Below are 24,553 nucleotides of genomic sequence, written 5' to 3'. Positions count from 1 at the left end.
TTTTTTTCATACATATATTTTGATAAATTTTTCCACTGCACAATGCATAGATTATATTGGTGAAAGTATAACGATATCAAAAATCTTTCTTCTTTTTTTAATTTAACTTATGTTTATTAAGTAAAATGAATAAGTTTGACTGCATACAATATATTTAAATTTCCATTCCAAATTTCACAATAAGCCTAATTTGATTTAAGTGTTAAAAAGTTGTAAATATGAATAAGATTGATTGCAGAGCGGTCAATTTTCGAACATCATAGAAAGAAGCATTTTGTCATTATAGGGTAATATTAAGTAATGAACAGACGTTTTTTTTAGAGTATTTTTAAAATTATTTTAAATTCATTTTCTAGAAAATTCTTCCTCGGGAATTCAGAGACTTCGGGCTCTCTCCTCTTCTTTCTTTTAGCAAAGCAAACTTTTAAAAACGAAAAGCACAATTATTTTCTTTTTATTCGGTAAACATTGTTAAAGCTTACTGTGATTAAGCTTATGAATATCATTTACCAAATATGAATGTATATTTATGTACTTGTAAAATGATGTTTTAAAGCTGAACACGATTCTAAGTAGGCTAACGCCATTTTCGATCATACTATCCACAATATAAGTATCAGGGTTTACCTTTCGCATTCGTTATACGTTATACCAGACTTCTTTATTGTCACGGGTATCGGCGTGTAATGGCGACACGTGTTCGTGAAGGCTATCTTACATTAACCTTGTTTTCATTCAATTGCAGTTATGTACATCTGCGTTCGTTTATATAATGCACGGCCCTGTGCAACAGTTGCAAGTTTCTTACTTTTCACACCTGCATTAGAAAAAGTACACAGTTATTTTCGAACATATATTTGTCTACACCGGTGTCTACCCATTATACTGAAAAGTGACTAAGTGAGCGGCTTTAAAGAAGGGTCTTCAGATATAGCGAGAACCAAGTGAATATGGCGGACTAATTCCTGCTGCTATCGTGTTCAGCTTTAAGGTGCAGTTTTTCTGTTGTTAACACGTCTCAATAAAGTTAAGTTTACATAACAAATTAATGTAAACTCACTTTATCAACAGAATAAACTGATCGTGAAATATTTGCCTTGCGTTTTCATTTTACTAATTTTAGATACGTCATTATGCCTTGCACTAAGGAAACATTGTGACAATATCGACTCTTCGTATATTGAAGAACCGAATTTTTTTTTTGTTTTTTTTTTGTTTTTTTTTTGTTTACACTCTTTAAAATGAAAAGCTTTTCATAAAGTTAATATGGCACGCCAAATTCACAAAAATGAAATAATCATAGTTTCACAATTGATAAACTAGGTTTATCGACTGTAAACTATAGTTTACAAACCGTAAACTATAGATAACGATTCGTTAAGTATAGTTTTCATCTGTAAAACTATATTTAACGGTTGTTAACTATAGTTTACGAATGTTAATTTAAGTTTATCTGTCTGTAATAAAGCGTTAACAATAGATTTTGTTGATAAACATAGATTCACGTTTGTAAACTATAGTTTACAATCGTAAACTATAGTTAAGAGTTGTTAATCATAGTTTCACAAATTGTGAAACTATATTTATCAGATCGTTAACTATAGTTAACTATAGTTTACAAATCGTGAAACTGTATTTATCAGATAATCTATGTTTTGCAATCGCAAATTATTGTTTTCGGTGTTAGGTATAGTTTACGGTTGTGAAACATAGATTATCGCGTTAACTATGGTTTACAAATGTGAAATGTAGATTAACGTTGTTAACTATAGTTTACGGTTTGTAAACTTATAGTTTACAACCGATAAACCTAGTTTATCGATTGTGAAACGATGATTATCTCATTTTTGTGAATTTGGCGTGCCATAAGTTAATTTAAATCCAAATATTCACCAAAAAAATGCAAATGCAGATATTTAAACGCATGCCACGTAGTTTTGGAACTTTGCAGTCTGATGTGGAGATAAGGAACAGTAAACGACTTCGAAACAAAATTGTTTCGGAGAAAGCATGTAAATCTAAAATCATTAGAGTTGAGATTAGGTGACATGGAGAAGAAGGCATCAAATACCGACCGATCACTATTGCCATGTGCTCCTTGTTCTGATCGGTCATACGAAAACATCCGAAGACAATTCAGTGTGTAAATGCCAGTCAGCATTCGACTTTTCATAAACTGTATTTGCTGACATATCATTGTATCGACCAAGAATTTAAGAAATGTAGATTTTAAACGAGACTGTTGATATTATTTCATCATGTTTGTGAATAGGTTGCCTCGTTTTAGAAATTCTTTGTACGTAGAGCATGTTCTTGCGTATCGAATCAATTGGGAGACACATTCAACATACTAGTATCCAGATGATGTGTTTATTGTACGTTCCTCGTTAGTTTTGTTATAAGGTTACAGTTATCGTCTTTTTTTAATAAATTTTCGAAATACGGAACATATAAGAAACTAATACTAATAGTTATTATCCTCAAAAGTCTATTTAAACAATGCAAACTATAAGCATTACGAACATTTGAAAACAGAGGAGGAATCAGGCGACAAAGAGTAATAGACATCCTTTGCCGAGTGGTCATACCCGCCTTGTGCCTTGTATGATCGGTTACACACAAAACTCCGTAGAAAATTCTGTGTGAAAATAATGGCCTAAGAATACGTTTGAGAACGTCAGTCAACATTGGACCTAACGACTGAGTATATTTTCAATCAAGGCCTTTGTATCGACCATAGAATTTCTGAAATGTTGACATAAGCTAATTTTTTATACCCTTTATCATTAACTTTTTTCAATAGTCTACATGCATCTCGTTTTTTTTAATACTAGTAATTGTACTATAGAACATGCTCTTGCTCTATCAATCAACTGAGAGCTATTAACTTCATATGCATGTGAGCTTCTATTTAAAACAATAGGTCCAAAGGCCTTGAAGGTTATCTGCGTATCATAAGCTTCTTATATCGGATATGATCAATATCTCTTTGATTTTTAAGTTATCTTTATAAATTTAAATTTGTTTCCGGAAGATAAAGATACATCGCATTTTCGATTTCTTTTTTGATCAACTTATACATCATCCTCCGCTTTTGGAACAGAGCTTTAGGTACCTGTATACACTGTACATTATGCTTCTTAAATGTTCAGTAATTAATATTATTATCAAAAGTACATTGTAAACCGAACTTTATCATCTGATTCCTACCCTGGGCCCAAATAAGACCGAGGGGGCATGAATTTCAATCCTTGATAGGCTACCTGCTCATTATAACAATGCAAAGAATCAATCTACTTAATAGTAGAGCTTTTATCTTGCTCTTCGTTTATCTATTTGTCTCTCGTGAAGAGATCAATCCACTATAGATTAAAGAAGAGCGAGATGAAAGGAGTAATTTCAATTAGACTGGCAAAGAGTTTACTTTCGAGAAGTCGATATGAAAAAAAAAAATTCGAGGATATAAACCAATTTCAATATATCACCATCTTTGTCCTACCATCAGGGGCTTATACATAGCTTTCAATCAACTGATAAAGTGGGTGGGCTACAATACTCAGTTCATATCTCATATCTGGTCCTGTATCAAATTTGCATACTTTTTATGCTCAATGAACATGCAATAATTTTCCGTTGGAATTTAAAGCCACTAAGTGGATATGTCTTCTACGGCACAACGATCGTGGTATTATATCGAGTCCGTAACAAAAAAATATACTATTAAATTTAACCTATTGCAATGAAATATATTGAGATAACAAACAGTATTTCAAGCTCAAAAGTCCATAAAACAATACAAATTAGGAGCAGAGCAAACCTCTTTTTTTTTGGACCTCCAAAACATCAGAGATTGGATCAAGTGCCATGGAGGAGTGAGCAATTCCTGCCGACTGGTCACACCCGCCGTGTATTCTTTGTCATGATCGGGAAATAACGGAAAGATCGGTCCGGCGTCAATTCAGTGTATAAATAATGGACTAACAATTGGTATGAAAAATGTCAGTCAGCATTTGACTCAATGATAAAATGTATTTGCTGACGAGGTCATTATATCCCAAATGCTGTGAATTTCATACATATAAATTAAAACCACATAAAAATGGTTGTAACTATTTATAAAGTTAAAATTATGTCGAATGCAAATGCAGACCACGTGACATATTTTAACCAACCAGTGGACACCAACAGCAGGTCCCATCCTCTGTCATATGACAAGGTAAATGACAATGGCTTTCGTCCTTCCCAAAGCAAGGGAATGTTCTTTTACCTGTTAAAAATGTAACTTATTAGGACACAAAATGTACATTATTACATTAAAGAATTTACAGTTGCAAAGTTTATTAAGTGACCCTGGTCAAACTGAAAATCTTAATAGTGATATGGTCCGAAACTTTGCTACCATTGGCTAAGAGTAATTTGTGTAGCAATTTTCTCAACCAAAGTGTTGGTGGTTCTGAAATTTCCAAAAATAAAAACTTCGAGTATTACTACCAGCACAGAAAACGCTCAAAGAATAAAGCAGTTTGGTGAAATTAATTTCTGAGCACAAGCAGAATGTAGTCAAAATATGGTTACTTTAGTGCGTTTCTAATATATAAGTAAGTATAGAACTAATAAACTAAACAATTTTCTACAAAAAAATTTTGTTATGTACATTAAGTGCAGCTTGATAAAAATTGAAATTGCTTTCATAGAAAGTTTTGCAATCCTATCAATATAAACTTAAAACAGAACTCAATGATAATATATCACATAATAAGTAACGTATTCGAGCGATACACTCTACTTCGTTTATAGATATATTATTTTTTTCTTTCGTAAGAATTTGAATGTACATGTACTTTCATATAGCTATCGGTCCGTAAGGTCTAATCATTTTTTAATTAATTAAAAATCTAGTTTAATTAACTTTTGTACCTGGAAATATACGTGGGCAGCAACACCTGTTATCGTCTACAGAAAAATGACATCGGTAACCAAGGTAAACAGATTTACAAGCCTCTTCTGTTTCTGCATAATGACAGTCTTCACGAGTCCTGAAAATAAATGCATGCCTTACTAAAGGTATATGTAATGCTGTAGCTTATTCAAGATGTTTCAAGCAATAAAACAATTCAATATTAATATTATTGGTTCTTTTTTTCAGGTAAAGCAAAATAATTTCTTTATTCAAATTATTAAAAGAATTGAATTAAGGGGAATCTGCATGTCCATTCTGTCATCCTTGAGATTTTTTTAAAAATAAGTTAATTTCAAATGCTTTTAAAAAAGAAAGATTAATATATCTTACCAACGAGCTGAATGAGCCACGACAACAAAAGCCAAAAGAATCAGAATTTGAACAGGCTTCATTTTTTGTGAAATCAGTCCACGTATAGAGATTACAGGCGACTTTAGGAACTTGGCCTAATTCTAACTAGACAAATCTCTCTGCAGAAGGAGTGGTAATATTTTGATTATATGTTGTTAAAACACATAAATAAGAATCTAAGAATTGATTAGACTATCAATAAAATAAAGCAGGGATCATACCAATAGATCGAGGAAAAATCAGATAAATCTAAAAAAAAAAATCTTAATTGTATGTTTATATCTTAAATATGTTATGGGTCAGAATAACCCTAAATGCCAGCAAAGATCAATCACACAGTTTAAACTTAACAATAATTTATTTACAGTAATATACAAATCATTAAGAACAAACTTAGCAAAAATCTAAAAATACATACATCAGAGTGTCCGTTGCTGCACACAATGTCCCAGTGAAATTATATCCCAGTAATACCTCAATGATGCTTATACGACAATTTATCTCTGCATCGAATTGACAGGGTATTTATACAGTAATATAAATCTAGAATATTCTAGAAATTGTAAATACATGATATTACTGGAAAGTTCTGGACATGCACAAAGTTCAAGAATGTTCTAGAAAAATGACCGAACATGTTGACCACTCTGGAATGTTCAAGAAACTTAATGTTACTAATAATATACATGATGAAATAATACAAATACAACACACCTCACAACACCTCCCCCCTTAAAAAGTTTGAATGTCAATGAAAACTTATATTGTTGAAATGAAATATATGTACATTAATACAAAATCATATATGTTCACGATACTCTGGACAAGGCATCTGCAATAACATTGTCTTTGCCTTTGATATGCTTAATTGTTATGTTGTATTCTTGTAACAACAAACTCCATCTAGTCAGTCTTTGATTTTTGTTTGACAATTTATGCAAAAATGTTAGGGGGTTGTGATCAGTATACACAAGGATTGGATGCAATGTAACATTCAGATAAACATCAAAATGCTGTAAGGCTAACAACAAAGCAAGGCATTCCTTTTCAATGGTGGAATACTTTTGTTGACATTTTGTAAGTTTCTTTGAAAAATAAGAAACAACTCTATCTACATTATCACTATGTATTTGAAACAAAGCTGCCCCGATTCCAACATCACTAACATCAACAGTAAGCTTAAATTGCTTAGAAAAATCTGGAGTTGACAGAACTGGGTTGCTCATAAGGACAGATTTGATTTTATGAAAGGATTTTTTACAGTCCTCTGTCCATTCAAACTTAACCCTCTTCTGCAAAAGATTTGTAAGTGGACTAACTACTGAGGAAAAATTTGGACAAAATTTTCTGTAAAACCCAGCCATGCCCAAAAACCTCATTAACTCTTTCTTGTTTGTAGGAATCGGGAACTTTGCAATAGCTTCCACTTTAGCCATAATTGGTGTAACATAACCTTGACCTACTTTATGACCTAAATACTCTACATAAGCATGATAAAATTCGCTCTTCTCAAGGTTCACAGTTAAGTTTGCTTTAGCTAAAATGTCAAATAAAGCACGCATGATTCGGATATGTTCGTCCCATGTGTTGCTGTATATGATGACATCATCAATGTAGGCCTCGCAACCCTCGAGGTTTTGAAGAAGGGAGTGAATCATCCTTTGGAATGTAGCCGGTGCGTTTTTCATGCCAAAAGGCATTACTTTATACTGGTAAAGTCCATCTGGTGTAGCAAAAGCAGATATTTCTTTTGCTCTTTCTGTTAACGGTACTTGCCAGTAGCCTTTCAACAGGTCAAATTTACTGACAAATTTGGCGTTTCCAATGCTGTCAATACAGTCATCAATTCTAGGTATTGGATATGAATCAGTTTTGGTAACAGAATTCACCTTTCTAAAGTCTGTACATAATCGGTAGGAACCGTCCTGTTTTGGTACAAGAATACACGGTGAGCTCCAATTACTTTTACTAGGTTCAACAATGTCATTATCCAACATATACTGCACTTCCCTTCTTAGGTACTGCAATTTTATTGGATTGAGACGGTACGGATGATGTTTGATAGGCAGAGCGTCGCCAACTATAACATCATGACAAGCTGCATTAGTTTTCTTTGGAACATCCGAGAAGATTTGATGGTACTCATTCATCAAGTTTTTAACTTGTTCTTTTTGGTGAATGTTCAAATGTCCAAGTTTGGCATCAAAATCAGCCAAAATTTCTGAGTTTTTCAAGCGGACACTCTGATTACAATCTTTCTCATTCATCTCTACACTCGTATCACTCTCAATACAATTTTGAACAGTCTTAGCGTTGGCTAAAGTGGAAACTGGTTTTACAGAATTTCGGTCACACCTTTCAAAATACTCTTTTAACATGTTAATGTGACAAACCCGTTTCTCTTTACGTCGACCTGGTGTCTTAACCACATAGTTTACATCACTGATCTTGCTTTCAATTTCATAAGGGCCATAAAATTTGGCCTGTAAAGGATGACCAGGAATAGGTAAAAACACAAGAACCTCATCACCTGGCTTAAACACCCTATTTCTGGCATCTTTGTCATACCACATTTTCATTTTCATCTGAGAACTCTTCAAATTTTCTTGTGCTAATTTACAAGCATTGTAAAGTTTTTCTTTGAAATCAGACACATAATCTAAAAGATTAAGATCACTAGTCTCAGTCAGCCACTTTTCCTTCAACAATTTCAAAGGACCTCTAACTGTATGACCGAACACCAATTCAAAAGGACTGAACCCAAGAGACTCCTGGACTGCTTCTCGTGCAGCAAATAGTACAAGATGAACCCCTTCATCCCAGTCTTTCTCATACTGGTAACAATAGGTCTTCAGCATTGTTTTTAGGGTTTGATGAAAACGTTCTAGCGCTCCCTGGGACTCAGGATGATAAGCAGTTGATCGATACTGCCTAATACCCAACTCATGCATGACTTGCTGGAACAACCCCGACATAAAATTTGAGCCTTGATCCGACTGAATTGCCTTGGGTGCTCCTACAAAACTGAAAAACTTGGTTAGGGCCTTAACTATGCTCTTTGCCTTTATATTCCTTAGAGGTATGGCTTCAGGAAATCGAGTGGATGTACACATAATGGTTAGTAAATACTGGTTTCCAGATCTGGTCCTAGGCAAAGGTCCTACACAATCCACTAACACTCGACTAAACGGTTCTTCAAAAGCTGGAATGGGTTTGAGAGGAGCAGATGGTATCTTCTGATTTGGTTTACCTACCATCTGACAGACATGGCATGACTTGCAAAACTTCGAAACATCCTTTCTTAGCTTAGGCCAATAAAAATGACTCAAAATCCTGTTATAAGTCTTATTGATACCTAAATGACCAGCCATAGGTGTATCGTGAGCTAAACTTATGACATCTCGACGATAAGCAGCTGGGACCACTATCTGGTGAACAACACGCCACACTTCATCTGGAGAAGCATCAGGTGGTCGCCATTTTCGCATAAGGATGCCATCTTTCATATAGAAGCATTCTCCAACTTTAGTAGCCTCTTCTGGTGGAAGTGCCCTCTTACTAAGTTGAATGATATCTGGGTCTTTATGTTGTTCAGAGAGTAAACGTTCTCGGCTGAGGATGTCCTTGCCTTGGCTAACTAGTGGATGCAACTCATCATCCTCACCACCAAATTTTGGTAACAGTTCTTTCTTCTCTTTCTTCTTGATATTGTGTGGTTCCATGTTTGTTTGAGTGCCATTAAGGTCAGATAAGAAAGTGTCATTCAAATCAATATCAACAGAGGAATTCGTCTCGTCAAAGGCTTGAGTATGGTCTGCCTCCATTTCTCGTCTTCTGGCCATCGCTCTAGTAACAGCACAGGCTGGATAAATGTCATCATCTTCATCATCGCACATGACATCTGGAGTGATTTTCTCACAAACTATAGGATCTGGTACAACTTTTCCACCAGCTAAATCGTTGCCTAGCAACAAAGAAATGCCTGGAACAGGAAGAGTAGGTCGAACACCTACGATAACAGGTCCAGTAACTAAATCTGACTTCAAACTAATTCTATGCAGGGGAACATCAATGACGCCTAGCTCCACACCCTGTAATAAAACTGACCCACCAGTAGAAGTCTGCTCAGACAAAGGAAGCACGCCCTCTAACAATAACGTCTGTGCAGCACCAGTATCTCTCAAAATCTGGACAGGTTTTATTTCGCTAGAGTCACCGAGTGAAACAAATCCCTGAGACATAAAGGGCTTATAATCCTCCATAGAATCAATAGAACTGGACTGTGAACCCTGGACATCACGAGTGTCAGAACAAATCGAAACTAAGGCTTCTCTATCTCCTCTAACTGCCGCACAAGCATGTGGTTGAGTTTTATCAAAGTCATTTTTTCTCTTAAGTTTAAAGCATTCACTGATCAGATGACCTTTTTTCTTACAATAACTACAAGTAGGAAGCGACCCTATTCCAGAAGATCCTTCAAAACGTCCTGGACCGGACTTAGAACCACCTTGGGATGGAGACTGGGAACTTGTGAAAGACTGAGACCCTGAACCACTCTTTTTATATGTGTCTGAATTTGTAGAATTACTGCTAGTCTGAGATCTTGATACAAAATTCTTTTTATGAGACAGAGCATAAGTATCAGATATGACTGCTGCCTCTTCAAGAGTTTTCACATTCTTATCTTCTAGATGTGTTTTCAAAGCTTGAGTAACACATTTCTTAAACTCTTCTACCAGGATGACTTGGCGCAAATTAGCAAAGGTTCTATCAAGTTTCTTAGATCTAAACCAGTGATCGAATAAATTTTCTTTCTCTCGTGAAAATTCAACAAATGTTTGATTATCAAACTTTCTATACTTTCTGAATTTTTGTCTATATGCTTCAGGTACTAATTCATATGCTTTTAATATTGCTGCTTTGACCTTCTCATAGTCTGAACTTTCAGCTACCCCTAGTGCAGAGTATACTTCAGCTGCTTTGCCAACCAGTACACTTTGTAACATTGTTGACCAAACGTGTTGTGGCCATTTACGATTCTCTGCGACTTTTTCGAATTGGGGAAAATATTTGTCTACAGATTTTTCTTGAAATTTCGGAACTAACCTAATATTTTTTGCTGCATCAAATTCATTCTTGACAAATGAGGGTTCTGGTTTCTGCTGTAATCTTAATTTCTCGAACTCAAAGTGCTCTTGTCTTTTTAATTTGTCTAATTCAAATTTCCGTTCACGCTCTCGTTCTTCTCTTTCTCTTTCTCTGTCTCTTTCTCGCTCTTCTCGCTCTAATTTTTCTCTTTCTAATCGCATTTTCTCTAACTCTAATTGAAACTGATATTCTGCCATTTTGTAAGAGCCTAACTCTGTTTTAACTGTATATTCTGAAAGATCGTATTTTTCGAAAATGTTTTCTTCTACTAGTTTGTTTGCAACCTTAATTCTAATGTCTTGCTTTCTCTGAGAGGATTTAACATCTAACCCAAAATGCAAACCTCATGCGATCAAGTCATCCTTTTTTAACGTATCAAAAACCTGAACACTTGGTGAACTAAGAAAGTCTGTGACCGAAAACACCATGTTGATTTCTGCTGGCTTATAATCAAATTTAACGGTTCAATAAACAAAATTCTGACAATAAACTGCAAAAGTGCAAGAAATTCTTTATCCCGGACGAGCCCCCAATTCTGTTATGGGTCAGAATAACCCTAAATGCCAGCAAAGATCAATCACACAGTTTAAACTTAACAATAATTTATTTACAGTAATATACAAATCATTAAGAACAAACTTAGCAAAAATCTAAAAATACATACATCAGAGTGTCCGTTGCTGCACACAATGTCCCAGTGAAATTATATCCCAGTAATACCTCAATGATGCTTATACGACAATTTATCTCTGCATCGAATTGACAGGGTATTTATACAGTAATATAAATCTAGAATATTCTAGAAATTGTAAATACATGATATTACTGGAAAGTTCTGGACATGCACAAAGTTCAAGAATGTTCTAGAAAAATGACCGAACATGTTGACCACTCTGGAATGTTCAGGAAACTTAATGTTACTAATAATATACATGATGAAATAATACAAATACAACACACCTCACAACAAATAGTACACAAAACTTTTGGAATGAATTTTCTGTCATGATATGAAATTAAAAATGGCGTCAAGAGTAAATTTAAAATTCAAGCAGCATGATATGAAGTATATACAATTATTACGTCATATTTATTTCATTTTTAAGAAATACTTTATATTTAAAAAAAAAAGAGAGAGAAAGAGTCATGGACTGAAATTAAAATGAATATTACAAATGGAAGAGACATAACTAACTTGTAATAAATATAGCTAGAAGACCATATACAACAAGTGGTTATTTCTCTTCCTCTGTTTCATTAGGACGTTACATACCAAGGTTTGTTTTGATGACACCTTATGCTCCTTGAAATGCTTCTAATTGTAAGCATTTTCTTAGAAAGCGGTAGGACTTTTCTTATTTCAATTAGAGAAGGCCGCTTTGATGAACATGTTTGCATGATTTGATTTAATTGAGATTTCAGTAAGTTTGTTATATATATTTTGATCTTTTTCAACGAGGCATGCATGGTTTTCAACAAATTTTACAATCTCTATTTTATTAGCGTTACATTTCAGAATAGCCAAGGTCAAAGACACTGTTAAGGAACAGGAAGGTTAAAACATGGACAAAAATGGCCATATAACCTAAAGCAACATCATCTTTTACAACTTCTCATCTAATATACTTAAAGTGTTTAATACTCACTGATTTTTAGACCTAATGCATTTTAAAACAATGCAGACAGACAAAAAATATACTAAGGATTGAAAATACATCTGTAGCAATGCATGATATATCTTTTAATAAAAACAAACAAATATCATGATACAACAGAAATGAGTTAAAGAGATCCAAAAGAACAGTTTTATGACAATATTTTTATTCGTTGTTAAGATGAGGCACACCAACAACAGTACTCCCCCGGCATGTTACACCTAGCCCGACAGTCCCTCACCATCTTACAGTTAGGGGGACACACCCAGTCCCACACCATAGCACAGTGACCCGCCTCTCTCTTACCTGATAAAAGGAGAAGTTAAATATCTCATTTAGATTAACAGCAAACGTTCTCTGATAAATCTTGACTTAGAAATAGCTTATTTTCTCTTATTTACACTAATGAAACGTTGTGCATAAATTATAATTAAAAAAAAATTATAAAACAATATAAAAACTACTTTTATTGAATATATATTGATAATTATAGTATAGTAGTATTTGTAACGTTCTTATTTTTTTTTTAATTCTGTTCCTCAGAAAGATAGAAACGTACAGTAAATACCTATATCCTGTGTCCTTTTTTGTAACATACCTGGAAAAATAGGTGGACAACAACACATGTCGTCCTTCATGTGACAAGAGCTACCCAAGATACCCAGCATGCATTGTGACTCAGTATCTACTGGTCTACACCATTCTCTCTTCCTACAAACAAAAATTCGTATCGATATTGAAAAAAACATATCAATAAAATGTTTAAAAATGCAGAAAAGAAACATTTGACGTACAAGCGTCAAGATTGGGCCACAACTCCCCATTTTCTGCAAAATACATTCAAGCGTTCAAGAATAAACAAATACATTATGTTTCAGAAAGAACTGAACCAAAGTACTGGCATTGAATACTGCCAAACTGTCTTTTTACATTACAAAATGAAAAAAAAAAAACACGTCATTGCCATTTACCAGTAAGTTGAAGGACTCTGTGGAAAGCAGAGGTCCCTCGACTTACATGGCAAGTAGTAGGGTTGCCACATTAAAAATGAAAAGGTTTTCTTTAATAAAACCAAACAATTACAGCTCTTTTATTTGTAGGAAAAATCAACATAAAATAAACAAAATAGAACATGTATTTGGGATATATACTTTATTTCATATTGAAAAATATGTGAAGGCCTTTCTTACAAGTTTCGTTTCATTTCAATTGAATTTCAGTCACAAAAAATGACTATCGTATTTATCGTAATAACCATACAAAATATCGCATTTATCGTAATAACCATAAAAAGAAATATTCTCTGTATAACCGTATTTCGTTTGATCTCAAAATTTTATCAACAATGAAACAGCATGTTTCAAAATAGCTAAGGTGTCAATCAAGACTGGCTTTAACAGATAGAACACAAAAACAATACCCCGATGACACTTGACATAATAAAGGACCTTAAAGATTGCAACAGTTATTGTGTAAAAATACATACGCTATGATCAAATGTTACCTTCTTAGCGCCCCTGAAAAGGCAAAACAGCATATTAAAAACAACACAAAGGTTTGTAAATGAAGCCTCATATTTGTTAGATAACAGACTGACTTTTGGGACAAAGAAATATACAAGTCACTTTAGTCTTATCTTGGAATTTTGTGACCTCTTTTGAGGAAAACCAAAATATCGTCCACAAATATAAGGCTCCGTAAAAAAGGGTCTCTTTCATGGGTTGGAGAACGTTGCTGTCTGGAGGTCCGTGTACTTTGGTGAGAGAAGAGCACTTCACGAAAGAAGAAATCTTTTATACAATTATATTTAATCTTGAGAGGATATCAAGTTTATATGTCAAACAGAATGTGATATCAAATAATATTTCATTTCCTATTAGTGCTTTGCAAATCGTGTCCGCCTTTCTGTCAATCAATGTTGTCTCTTTCTGAACTTTTACGAACAAATTCCGAATCCAAACCACCCATGTTTGTTTCCTACTTAAAACCCAACGTCTAAAACTTTTACGAAGGACTTTCCAAATCCTGGACAACAAAGTTGAGAAGGTGATCTTAGTTGTCATTGTAAGAAAACAAAGCTTCAATTCTTGCCTCTTTAGGGTCACAAATGAAAATGTAAATGTTGTGCCAAATATACACGTACCATCTATATAAAAGTGGAAATCTGTGGAGTTAATAGGCACCTTACTTTTTGAAAGAGGCGTATAAATCATTCATCGTCACCAAGTTTTTCGAATTAAACGAGTTTACGTGATGGATTTTCTGTCATTTTATATTCAGTGGTGAGAAACTATTAGATTTTGATAAGCTTCCGCAGGTGAAAGAGTATGTGTTAAAATCTTGCTCACAGTGTAATACATAAAATTGACAATTTCGTTCTCCCTAATAAATAAGAGCTACATATCAATGAGATTGTTTGTTTTCCATGACATTTGTATAGCTGAGAAGGGTTGTCTTATTGCTTTCATGTATAAATAAACTGAAATTATTGAGTAGGCTTTACAAAGGAAAGATTTTGTGTGGCACTAAATTTAAAAACCTGATGTAATATGTATGGAATTAGTTCTTATTCAGGGAATAAATTATTCGGCATTCACCCAAGATAAAATTATCTTTTTTCTCTTTATTGTCAATACTTAGTATTTAAAAAAAAATCTCTGTGCCTTGGGATAAGGTTTTTTACAAAAATTTTGATACTGGACCATTTGTACATGACAAATATTTGTCATTTGCAAATTTTGCATAAGAAATACCAATTTTTTTTGTATAGTAGTATGAAAACGGATTATAGAATATAACAGAGGTCCATTCACAGCAATGTATATGTGTACCAGAATCATCCAACAGTAATATTTGCACATAGAAGTTTGATTCTAAATGCACCCATCTTCACATTTTGATAACAAGGGAAGAACAACAATCATATACAAATAAGGTTGATTTTAACCCAAATCAGTCCAAGGATGAAAGTAGTTTCAAAACTTAAATGCACAACCACAGGATATAAACTGCTTCTTCCGAAATATGATTGGGCTAATTTGAAGTTGTAAAACGACTTAAAGGAACTAGATTTAAAAAAACAACAAAATATTTGACTTCTGCAAAAAAAATGTCAGAGGAATTCAGAGAAACAGGTTTTGTAGGGGGAAAAGACATCTTTTTTACCACAAACAGTTCTGGGGGGTAAAAAAGGATATTTTTGCATATGTAGAGAACACCCCTAATCACATTCCAAAAGATGATTTTGTTACTACAAACAATGTCAGAGGACTTCACGAAAGCAGATTTTTGTAGGAGAACGTTTTTAAAACCAATACATCCCTGGAAGGAGAAAATGGAAATTCCAAAACCTTACTGCAAATGTAGAGAGCACTCCCAATGACATTTTGAATGTGATTGTACTATTTTGAAACATGTAAGAGGAGGTTAGGGTACCAGTTTTTTAAAACCCCAATTGGCCCAAAAGGGGATGGGGGGGGGGTCAAAATCGTTTCGCACATGTTCGAAGCACCACCAATCATACTCAAAAAGTTGATTTGGCTACTCTGAAAATGTCAGAGTAGTTTGAGTAAGAAGAAAATACCGACACTTTACAGTTATATATACGGATATAGACTTTTTGCAGAAAAAATAGTGTAGATGTATGTATTCATTTATTTTAATTTATATACAGATTTAGAAACCATATGAAAAAATGCATTTGTTTTGCTTTTTTTTTCAAAATATTTTTATCTTTTTTTGCGACCCTTGCTTTAAATCGTGGGACCAACCTGTAAATTTAGGCAATTATTCTGTCTCTAACATACTGGGAAAAATAAATACCTGTAAGCGCAGTAAGAATTAAATAATATTCTGTACTTTTTTTGACATAGTTAGAACCTGTCTTAAATAGAGATGAGAGTGTTAAAGTGCGATTCCAAATAAATGGAATTTAAGTGCATTAATTTGATTCAGGCAGAGGTGACGAACCACAAATATACATCCAATTAAATACCCATGTCCCTGAAACGCAACAAACGCGAGTCATCAAAAAGTACACGTATTTAAGTTAAATATATTTTTTTAATCGAATTTTTAATTTACACGCAAAACTGATTTTTTAAATACCTCTGCACTTCACAAACATTCTCACAAACAAAGATAACTAGCCTAACGGGTTCCAGTAAATGTTCTACCAGGCCTGTTTCTTTAAATTCCTTACTAGAATAATTACACCAACGAAGGAGAAACGTCAGAATATCTGTACAAAATGTATTCGATAAGTGATGTTAATCAGACGTGGAAACTTGAAAAATTCCACGGAAATTTAAGAAAATTTGAAATAAAATTTTACCAAAATCAATAACATCAAAACGTATGAGTTGTCGACACTATAAGTTACCATTCCTACCATAAATACCCTAAATTAAAAGTCCAGAGTTTATGACTTCAATGACAGCTTTTTTTAAATGTAAAAATGAAATGCGTTAATTTTCTTATCGTGCCATTGGTCATTTGTAAAATCATTTTGTAAAAAAAAAACAATTTTATTGTACACACAGAACTCCAAAGTTGATATTTAAAAATGTTTGAGTTTTAGTCGACAAAATCTATGTAGTTTTAGAAGGCTAAGTCTTCCAACAATTTCAACAAAGCTACTTTAGTATTCATATAAAGCAGAATTAATTCAAAACCTTAAGTAATACATAAGAAGTAAAACTTGTGATTTTCAACTTCTCATTATTTTTGTATTCATATGAAGCAGAATTTATGCAAAATCTTATGCGTGAAAAGAAGAAAACACTTGCTGTGGCCTTCAACTCAACCTTCAGATATATCGACGACATATTGTCAATTAACAATGGTAATTTCCATTCCTACGTCGATACGATATATCCAGGAGAGCTTGAGATAAAAGATACCACAGACTCTGACACATCTTTTTCATACTTGGATATTTTACTTGTAAGACGTTAATGGTAACCTAACAACCAAGTTATATGATAAACGTGACGACTTTAACTTTTCTATCGTCAACTTCCCTTACTTATGCAGCAATATATACCTTCATCACCTGCATACGGAGTGTATATATCTCAGTTGATTCGATACGCAAGAGCATGCTCTACGTACGAACAATTTCTAGAACGAGGTAAGTTATTGACAAGCAAGCTGATAAAACAATAATATCAGCAGTCTCATTTAAAGTCATCATTTCGTAAGTTCTATGGTCGATACAATGACCTTGTCAGCAAATAAAACTTATCATTGAGTCAAATGCTGACTGACGTTTTTCATACCAATTGTTAGTCCATTCTTTATACACTGAATTGACGACGGATTTTTCCGTTATTTCACGATCATGACAACGAGCACACGGCGGGTGTCACCGGTCAGCAGGGGATGCTCACTCCTCCATGGCACCTGATCCCACCTCTGATGTTTCGGAGGTCCGTGTTTGCTCTGCTCCTATTTTGTATTGTTTTATGGACTTCGATATTGAATACTGTTCGTTATCTCCATGTCCTTCTTGGATATATGGACGAAGTATTATCCGTAAACAATAGTTACTCTCATTTGTGGACGCAATATGTCACATTGAGCTTGAAGTGAAACAGACAACAGAGTCTGACACATCTCTTTCACACATACATTTTGATACATTACTAGAAAGAGACGTTAATAGACACATAACAAAACTTCAAAATAAATGTAATGACTATTTTTTTAGCATCCACTTCCCTTGTTTCTGCCTTTCACCTGCAAAGGGTTTTTTTCTCTCATTTGATTAGATACAGAAGATAATGCTCTAAATAAGAACTACTTCTAAAACGAGGCAAGCTATTGACAAGTTGGTGAAACAAGGATATTAAAATCTCGTTTAAAGTCATCGTTTTACAGATTTTATATATGGTCGATACAATATCTTGGTCAACAATATTATTCGTCATTAAGTCAAATGTCATATTGTTTTTAAGCCATTATTTTTACAATGAATTGTCTCAGGATTATTCCGTTTTCTCCGATCATGAAAATTAAGGAGCGCACATCGGATATGAACTGTCGACAGTTGGATGGCACCTGTTCCAACCTCTGATGTTCTAAAGGTTTGGGTTCGCTCTGTGTTCCCATTTCTATTGTTAAAATTAGATAAAAAGATAAATAAATGATTGCGATTTTGATTTTACAAAGACATCCATAATTTTGATTATCTCTGTTCAGATGCACACAAAAAGAAATGCCCCATAGTTGTTCTGCAATTAAAAATGAACAGTATGAGTGCCCTTACTTCTAACTATCTGTGTTATTCTCCTTATTTTCTATACGCATAAATAAATATAAATTGCTTAAATGGGGTCGACTTCAATATTCCTTGATTGTCTAATTTAAAGTTGCTAAGTCACATGGATTCTCCAGGTCATACAGAACAATGTGGACAATACTTTGATATCTTTGTAACACATTCAAGTAAAGTCATTCCCTTTCCAACGAAGTTTTTTACTTGTAACTCTATGTAACTTACATGAAAGTGTTAAACTGAAATTGCTGCGATGCTGCTAAGTCTACACTGTACATGTTTCGTTTGCTTTAATGTGTAATTTTCGGGTCCTTTGCGTATTTTCTCACTTGCAATTTCAATAAAAACCTTTTAGTCTACGTTGAAATACGATCAATTTTGGATCATAAACAAGGACTTTGATAAATTGGAAAAGGCAATGACTTCAAATTAACTACGAATGAAAAGGGGAAAAAAACAGACATTGATTTTCAAAAAAAAAATCAAGCGATATTTCAATCATTCGAATTATCAACATCCCCGGTTACAAAGAATATGTTCAGAATGTCAGAAGCAATGAAGCCTTAAACCCGCATCATAACAGCCCAGTAGACTTAAATTCAGCTCGGTTAGTCTAAGGAAACGTAAGTCAATATTTTAGAAGCCTTACATGTAGGTATTAAATGAATACATGTATATCTCTCTATCGGTGGATTGCTTATGGAGGGTCGATACCCAGAGTTAGATCGGAGAGCGCGGCGCACTCGGTTTGAATATTCTAGTTACCCGAGATCTTTGGATGGCAGAAGTGGGAGCATGCCATTATCTAAAGGTATTTATCTCCCAAATCTGTTGTGTATACAATCACCGGCTCTTTAAATGTATTTTTTAAAGACACAGTCGAGGGTCTTGACAATGCACAAATAGTCTTTGGGATAATTAAGAGTTTGTGTCGATATTTTCTCTCTTTATATGTACAGAAGAGTTTTAAATGTTCTCTTCTGTGTAGCGTTTACTTGGAGATTTTTTCTATCTTACAGAAAGGTAAGTTTTTAAGAGCGATTTTCGTGATATTAATACTCAGATTTTGACAAATCGTCGCCAACTTTGTGTTGAAGATTTTAATGTAGACACCTGATGAAATCTTTGTTCTTTCTTACACGAGCGTACCGATTTACAAAGGCTCGGTGATAGATTCAGATACACTTAAGTAACTTAATTAGATATTGGGCATAGTTTCTTTTTAAAATCTTCTAAATAAAAATATATAATTAACTCTTTTGATAATTTATCTCCTCTATGAACTCAATATTCTCCGAACATAGTGTTTAAAAATCTCTTCCTTACATTTGCTTTTCATTTCAAAGATTTCTCTTTTTTTGTAAAATCAAGATATCCCACAACCTTGAATCGATGAATCATACAGCAGTTTAGAGTACTTCATTTCATTCTTACTTTCTTATTTTATACGATTCGAGAATTTTAAAAATAAACTGGTGATTCAGTAATGCTTAACTAATATTAGTGAAATGTAGATTTAATTCAAAGTTTAGATATGGACTTGTATATAAAAAGTTAAATCACCTGTTTTTGTTACTTTCAGTATCTGCGTTGGTATGGGCATGATAAACCTTCACACTATATACATCGTTTGTATGTTTTTCCCAATACTAAATCTTGGTCACAAAGTGAAATTGTCAGTATTTAATGGTATGGTTCTGACGAACTCATGAAAAAACATTAAAGGATATTCTTGTTTGTAAACATATCCTTTTCTGTTTATTCGCTAAAAATAATTTACACCTGTTTTATTTGCACACGGTTTAAATTCCCCATTTAATGTTAGTTTTCCTAACTTAAAGAATTGCAACTTTTGTTTACTTTGATCGGGCTGCAAACATGATATAAACCCAAAAAGTTGGGTACCTTTCATTATAAATTACATTTGGAGAATTGAACGTAACCAGAGACAATCAATTATTGTATAGAATGCCGAAATCAATACATAAATGTTGAAGGACACACGTATCAAACTTTGGTTTTATTTGTAAAATTCTTAAGTACTATTTCCCCATTCTGAAACCTAGCAAGATATAACAATCGTATAAATAAGGCGAGAAGAGATTTTTAAATTTTATGGTCTCTAATGGGGTAAATCTGAAATAATTTCCTCAACAGAATGAAAGACAAATATGTTTAAAAATGTATGAAATTTTTTTACCACGAGCCATTTAAAAAGTTTCAGGGGATATCAACTTGGACATATGTAACCAAAGGCCTTTTAAAGTCTATAGGTCTTATTGATGAGCTTTCGGACATTATGTAAGGAACTGAAATATAAAAGGGATTTTAAAATAATTCCCGAATTTCGTAATATTCTACCTGGTCCACAGGTGTGGAGAGATATTCGCTGAGAAATTCCTTCTTTGAAGTCTGTTGACCATTAAATCAAATGACAATTGTACAAGACATCATAAGAATATATCTCCAAGACTTGAAATCAATGCCTGACTTGTCTTGAAATTTATAAATTTCAAACACTACAAAACTCAAGTATCTACTTGACACATATGAAGGCTTTTAGAAGATTTGTGTTTTAATGATCGAAAGCATTTACTGCTTTTAGGAAAATAAAACATCTCACTTTAAAGGAAAAGTGGACCATATTGAGCCCTTTCTGAATTGGGTGACATGTATGCAAAAATCCATTCTTTATTTCAAACATGTCTATCGACTCTTGTTTTTCTTTGCTTTGATTTTTTAAAGTAAAGAATCGTGTTATCTTATTTAAATTTTAATTGCTTCACAAAACGCATCTGTTTCATATTCATTGCCATATAAAATTTTCATCTGATACTCCTGCTCTAATTTTTCGAAATATTTCTTTGCACATTTTGTTGCTTTTTCTTTGGTACCGTGAAAAATCTCGGTATTCTTGGCTCGTACCTTACAAATAATCGTAACTTAAAATATATGTCTGACTTTCATCTTTGGTGTGCAGCATTAATAAAAGTACCCGTGTGCTTTCATTCTGACAACTGAAACTGTATGATTTGAAGAGTATATCCCAAGGATAGTTAGTCTTAAGAAAGCATTAAATCGCCAGAAACTGCATATCCATGCAGGATCGAATTTCATCCTTGCATAACTATGTTGCAATGAATTATTGAATACCCGTTCAGATAGAGTATATTATTCAGCTTAGTTAATCAAGATTCAAAACAGAGGACCTAGATAAACTAAAAGGTTACAAGTCTGCAAAGAGGTCTTAATGCTGTTCCTTTCAACATCGTAATTTTCTGACAATCAGTCAATTACGTTCAAGGTCTACTTAGTTGATCAAAAAACACAGTATCATTGTTAAGGCCCCCAGTCAAGTATTACGTTATATAAACATAGAAATATACTTCATCAGCCAGACGTGTATCTAACAAAGGTTTTGATGCGACCTTGTAGTTAATAAAGTAGTATTTAAAATTCAAGAAATAGAATACCAAGTTTTGTAATCTCTGAATAGAAATATTTCGTGATCTCTATTTATCTTAGATAATCAAACCTGCCCATTGTTACCTTTAAGCTTAAACAGAAATATTCATTCTTTCATTTCAGATTAGACTGTCGTCTTGTTTAAAGATCTTATCATCATCAAAACATTTAAATTCACAACAGACGTAAGCAGGAAAATGGAGTTGGAAATCACTTGAATTTTAGTTTTCTACTAGAAAATGTCTTCTTCATCTAGTTCAAGTAGTTCAGGAATTTTTCAAACAGAAAACCGTGCAGCGTCCCAGATCTCCCGTCTGAAGCAGGAATATGATCGACGACTTTTACATTATGAAAAAGAGTTCGATGTTTCTTTGTCTAGAATGATAAATCGCGAAAGAGGCCTAAAGGAGTCTATGTTAGCTTATACAGAGCGCATGCGTAAGATGACCAACACCAAAAATAGTGTTGAAGGGATGTTATCCAATGATTCACCCTTATACGTAAGAGCGAAACATATTCCAAAGATACCTTTAACCAAAAACAAGGATAGAAGACCAGCATCATTTGATGAACTCATAGGCAAGAATGCCAAGTCAAAGTCAAACAAACCTCGGAGAGACAAGCCAAAATCAGCCTCAAGACTATCCCTGCCTTCTCTACCAGAACGGTATAACAAAAACTCCCATCAAGTGAAAATCAGTTTTGTGAGTGCTTCAGATTTATATGATATAGTGGATTTTAGTATAAGAAATAAGGGAAATAAGGAGGATACATTGAGATACATAGAAATGGATAATATTCATAATCACACGCCCTCCCCTACCGGTCGGCCGCTACCTGGTGCAGGGAATAGAAAGTCTTCTAGGAACCTTAGTAAAAGTGCCAACAATGAATCGCCAACTCCTAAAATCCCTAAAGACTTTAGTACTTTGCCAACACTACCACCGATAGAAAGTTCAGATAAAGAACAAGACTCTGAAAATTCAGACACTGATAGTGATAGTTTAGACTTAAATAAAGCGAATGTGGAGGCTTTCAAAAGAAGACCGAATCGCGCCAAACGTATGCAGATAAACAAACCAGATCTCGCAGATATTCCTGAAAATGACGTGGCGTCTCAAAAGAGATCGGCAAAGAGTGAACGAACACTGCCTTCCCCACCCCCCAAACAGTCGCCAAGAAATGTCATCAACCTGCAATCCCAGCTCGTGGCCATTCCGGAACACCAAACTCCGAGTGATGAGCTGTTGATATTTGACAAGAAAAAGGTGGGGAAGTTACCCCGTCGTGAACAAGGACAGAATGTTACTCCTATGGTGCGACTGGAGCCATTTAAAAATGTCTTAAAAGAACCAGAAGATAATACGGACCAGCACTTAAAAATGAAATTGAAAGCCCAAAAACGATTTAAAAAGTTGATTTTTCTGCGAGATGTTCCGGATAGACATCATCGATTGTAAAAGCTTGTTGAACAGTTTAAACTTCCCATTACCTCATTCTGTTAAATCATTAAATCGTCTAATGTTGTTCTATCTTTTTATGTTTTGATTGGTAATGGTGCAGAGATAACTACGGTTAGCATCACTTTATTCTTCTTATGATGTACTGCACTTCAATACATTGTTCTTTACCTTTACAATAACTGCAGGAAATTTGCACCTCATCTACCTTTCATACAATCGAAGGTCATATTACCGCACTTTTGAGATAACGTGGCGTTGTTTGAAGAGGGATATATTTCATGTTCTATCTTTAAAGTGTCAAATCTCCCGAATTTCCGTTATCCTAACATATCCTGAAAAAAGTACACCAAGTATTTATGAATTGTTTATCTCTTCTTGTGAACCAATCGATATAATTTCTCTTTAATCATATAAAAATCAATTTTTAAAGATAATTTTTACCATTCAATATTCAGATTTCTTTCGCTGAGGCGAGAAGTGCAATAACAAAGGATTTAAAAATATATATATAGCTGCGTACTTAGTTAACCGTTTCCTTTTTTGCATTTTGTCAGGGTGTTTATACTTTAAAATAAATTTTTAAAAATATTTCTCTTGAAACAAGTCACATTTCCAATATTTTCTTCCTTGGGTGTGGTTTCTTTTCTTTGTACTCTACGATCCTACGAGTTCCTTTAGCAAAATTCTTAGCGAAGGCATCAATTAACATACTAGTATATGAAGAATTAAATAGCAATATTAAAATGGAATTGCATAATTATTCATATGCTTTCTGATCATCATATATTACTGCCACAGAGGCGTAGTCACAAACTTAAAAGTGGGGGGGCTCAAGTCCAGAAATTCTTTGACAAGCCAAAAAAAAAAAAAAAAAAAAAAAAAACTTAAAAAAAAAAAAAAAAAAAAAGTCCAGAAATTCTTTGACAAGCCAAAAAAAAAAAAAAAAACTTAAAAAAAGTGGGGGGGGGGGGGCTCAAGTCCAGAAAATCTTTGACAAGCAAAAAAAAAAAAAGTGACCTTAAAAGTGAGGGGGCTCAAGTCCAAAATTCTTTGACAAGCAAAAAAAAAAACCAATGTGACCTTAAAAGTGAGGGGGCTCAAGTCCAAAAAAATTCTTTGACAAGCAAAAAAAAAAATTAAAGTTCCCCAAACTCGAAAATCCTATTTCGTGGGGGGGGGGGGGGGGGGTAGTGGCCAATTTTTCAAAGACAAATTATTTTCAATTTCATTTTTC

At 33.8% G+C, this 24,553-nt stretch overlaps 2 protein-coding genes across 2 annotated transcripts; one reads left to right on the top strand and one right to left on the bottom strand.

Annotated features, from left to right (window-relative positions):
* Positions 1–12,289: 12,289 nt before the first annotated feature.
* On the bottom strand, positions 12,290–13,769 carry LOC134248392 (uncharacterized). Its single transcript, XM_062730799.1, has 3 exons — positions 13,619–13,769; positions 12,713–12,825; positions 12,290–12,420 (listed from the first exon to the last, which is right to left on the bottom strand). Exons 1-3 carry the CDS (start codon positions 13,687–13,689, stop codon positions 12,290–12,292), a joined length of 315 nt encoding a protein of 104 aa, XP_062586783.1. The 5' UTR covers positions 13,690–13,769.
* Positions 13,770–18,932: 5,163 nt separating this feature from the next.
* On the top strand, positions 18,933–23,386 carry LOC134248389 (uncharacterized). The gene is made up of 2 exons (XM_062730795.1): positions 18,933–19,202; positions 21,980–23,386. Exon 2 carries the CDS (start codon positions 22,096–22,098, stop codon positions 23,314–23,316), a length of 1,221 nt encoding a protein of 406 aa, XP_062586779.1. The 5' UTR covers positions 18,933–19,202; positions 21,980–22,095; the 3' UTR covers positions 23,317–23,386.
* The last annotated feature ends 1,167 nt before the right edge of the window (positions 23,387–24,553 follow it).

The sequence above is a fragment of the Saccostrea cucullata genome, unplaced genomic scaffold (genome assembly GCF_032062105.1).
Source record: "Saccostrea cucullata isolate Sc308-1 unplaced genomic scaffold, CSIRO_AGI_Scuc_v1 ctg1926, whole genome shotgun sequence".
Classification (NCBI taxonomy): Eukaryota; Metazoa; Mollusca; class Bivalvia; order Ostreida; family Ostreidae; genus Saccostrea; species Saccostrea cuccullata.
This window is presented reverse-complemented; position numbering and strand designations above follow the sequence as displayed.

Excerpts from the sequence above, each read along its gene's own strand:
- LOC134248392 (XM_062730799.1), bottom strand. The coding sequence starts at position 13,689 with ATGAGGCTTCATTTACAAACCTTTGTGTTGTTTTTAATATGCTGTTTT. Across the intron at positions 12,826-13,618 it reads TTTTCAGGGGCGCTAAGAAG|GAAGAGAGAATGGTGTAGAC; the intron begins GTAACATTTGAT and ends TTTTGTTTGTAG. Across the intron at positions 12,421-12,712 it reads TTGTCCACCTATTTTTCCAG|GTAAGAGAGAGGCGGGTCAC; the intron begins GTATGTTACAAA and ends TCCTTTTATCAG.
- LOC134248389 (XM_062730795.1), top strand. The coding sequence starts at position 22,096 with ATGTCTTCTTCATCTAGTTCAAGTAGTTCAGGAATTTTTCAAACAGAA.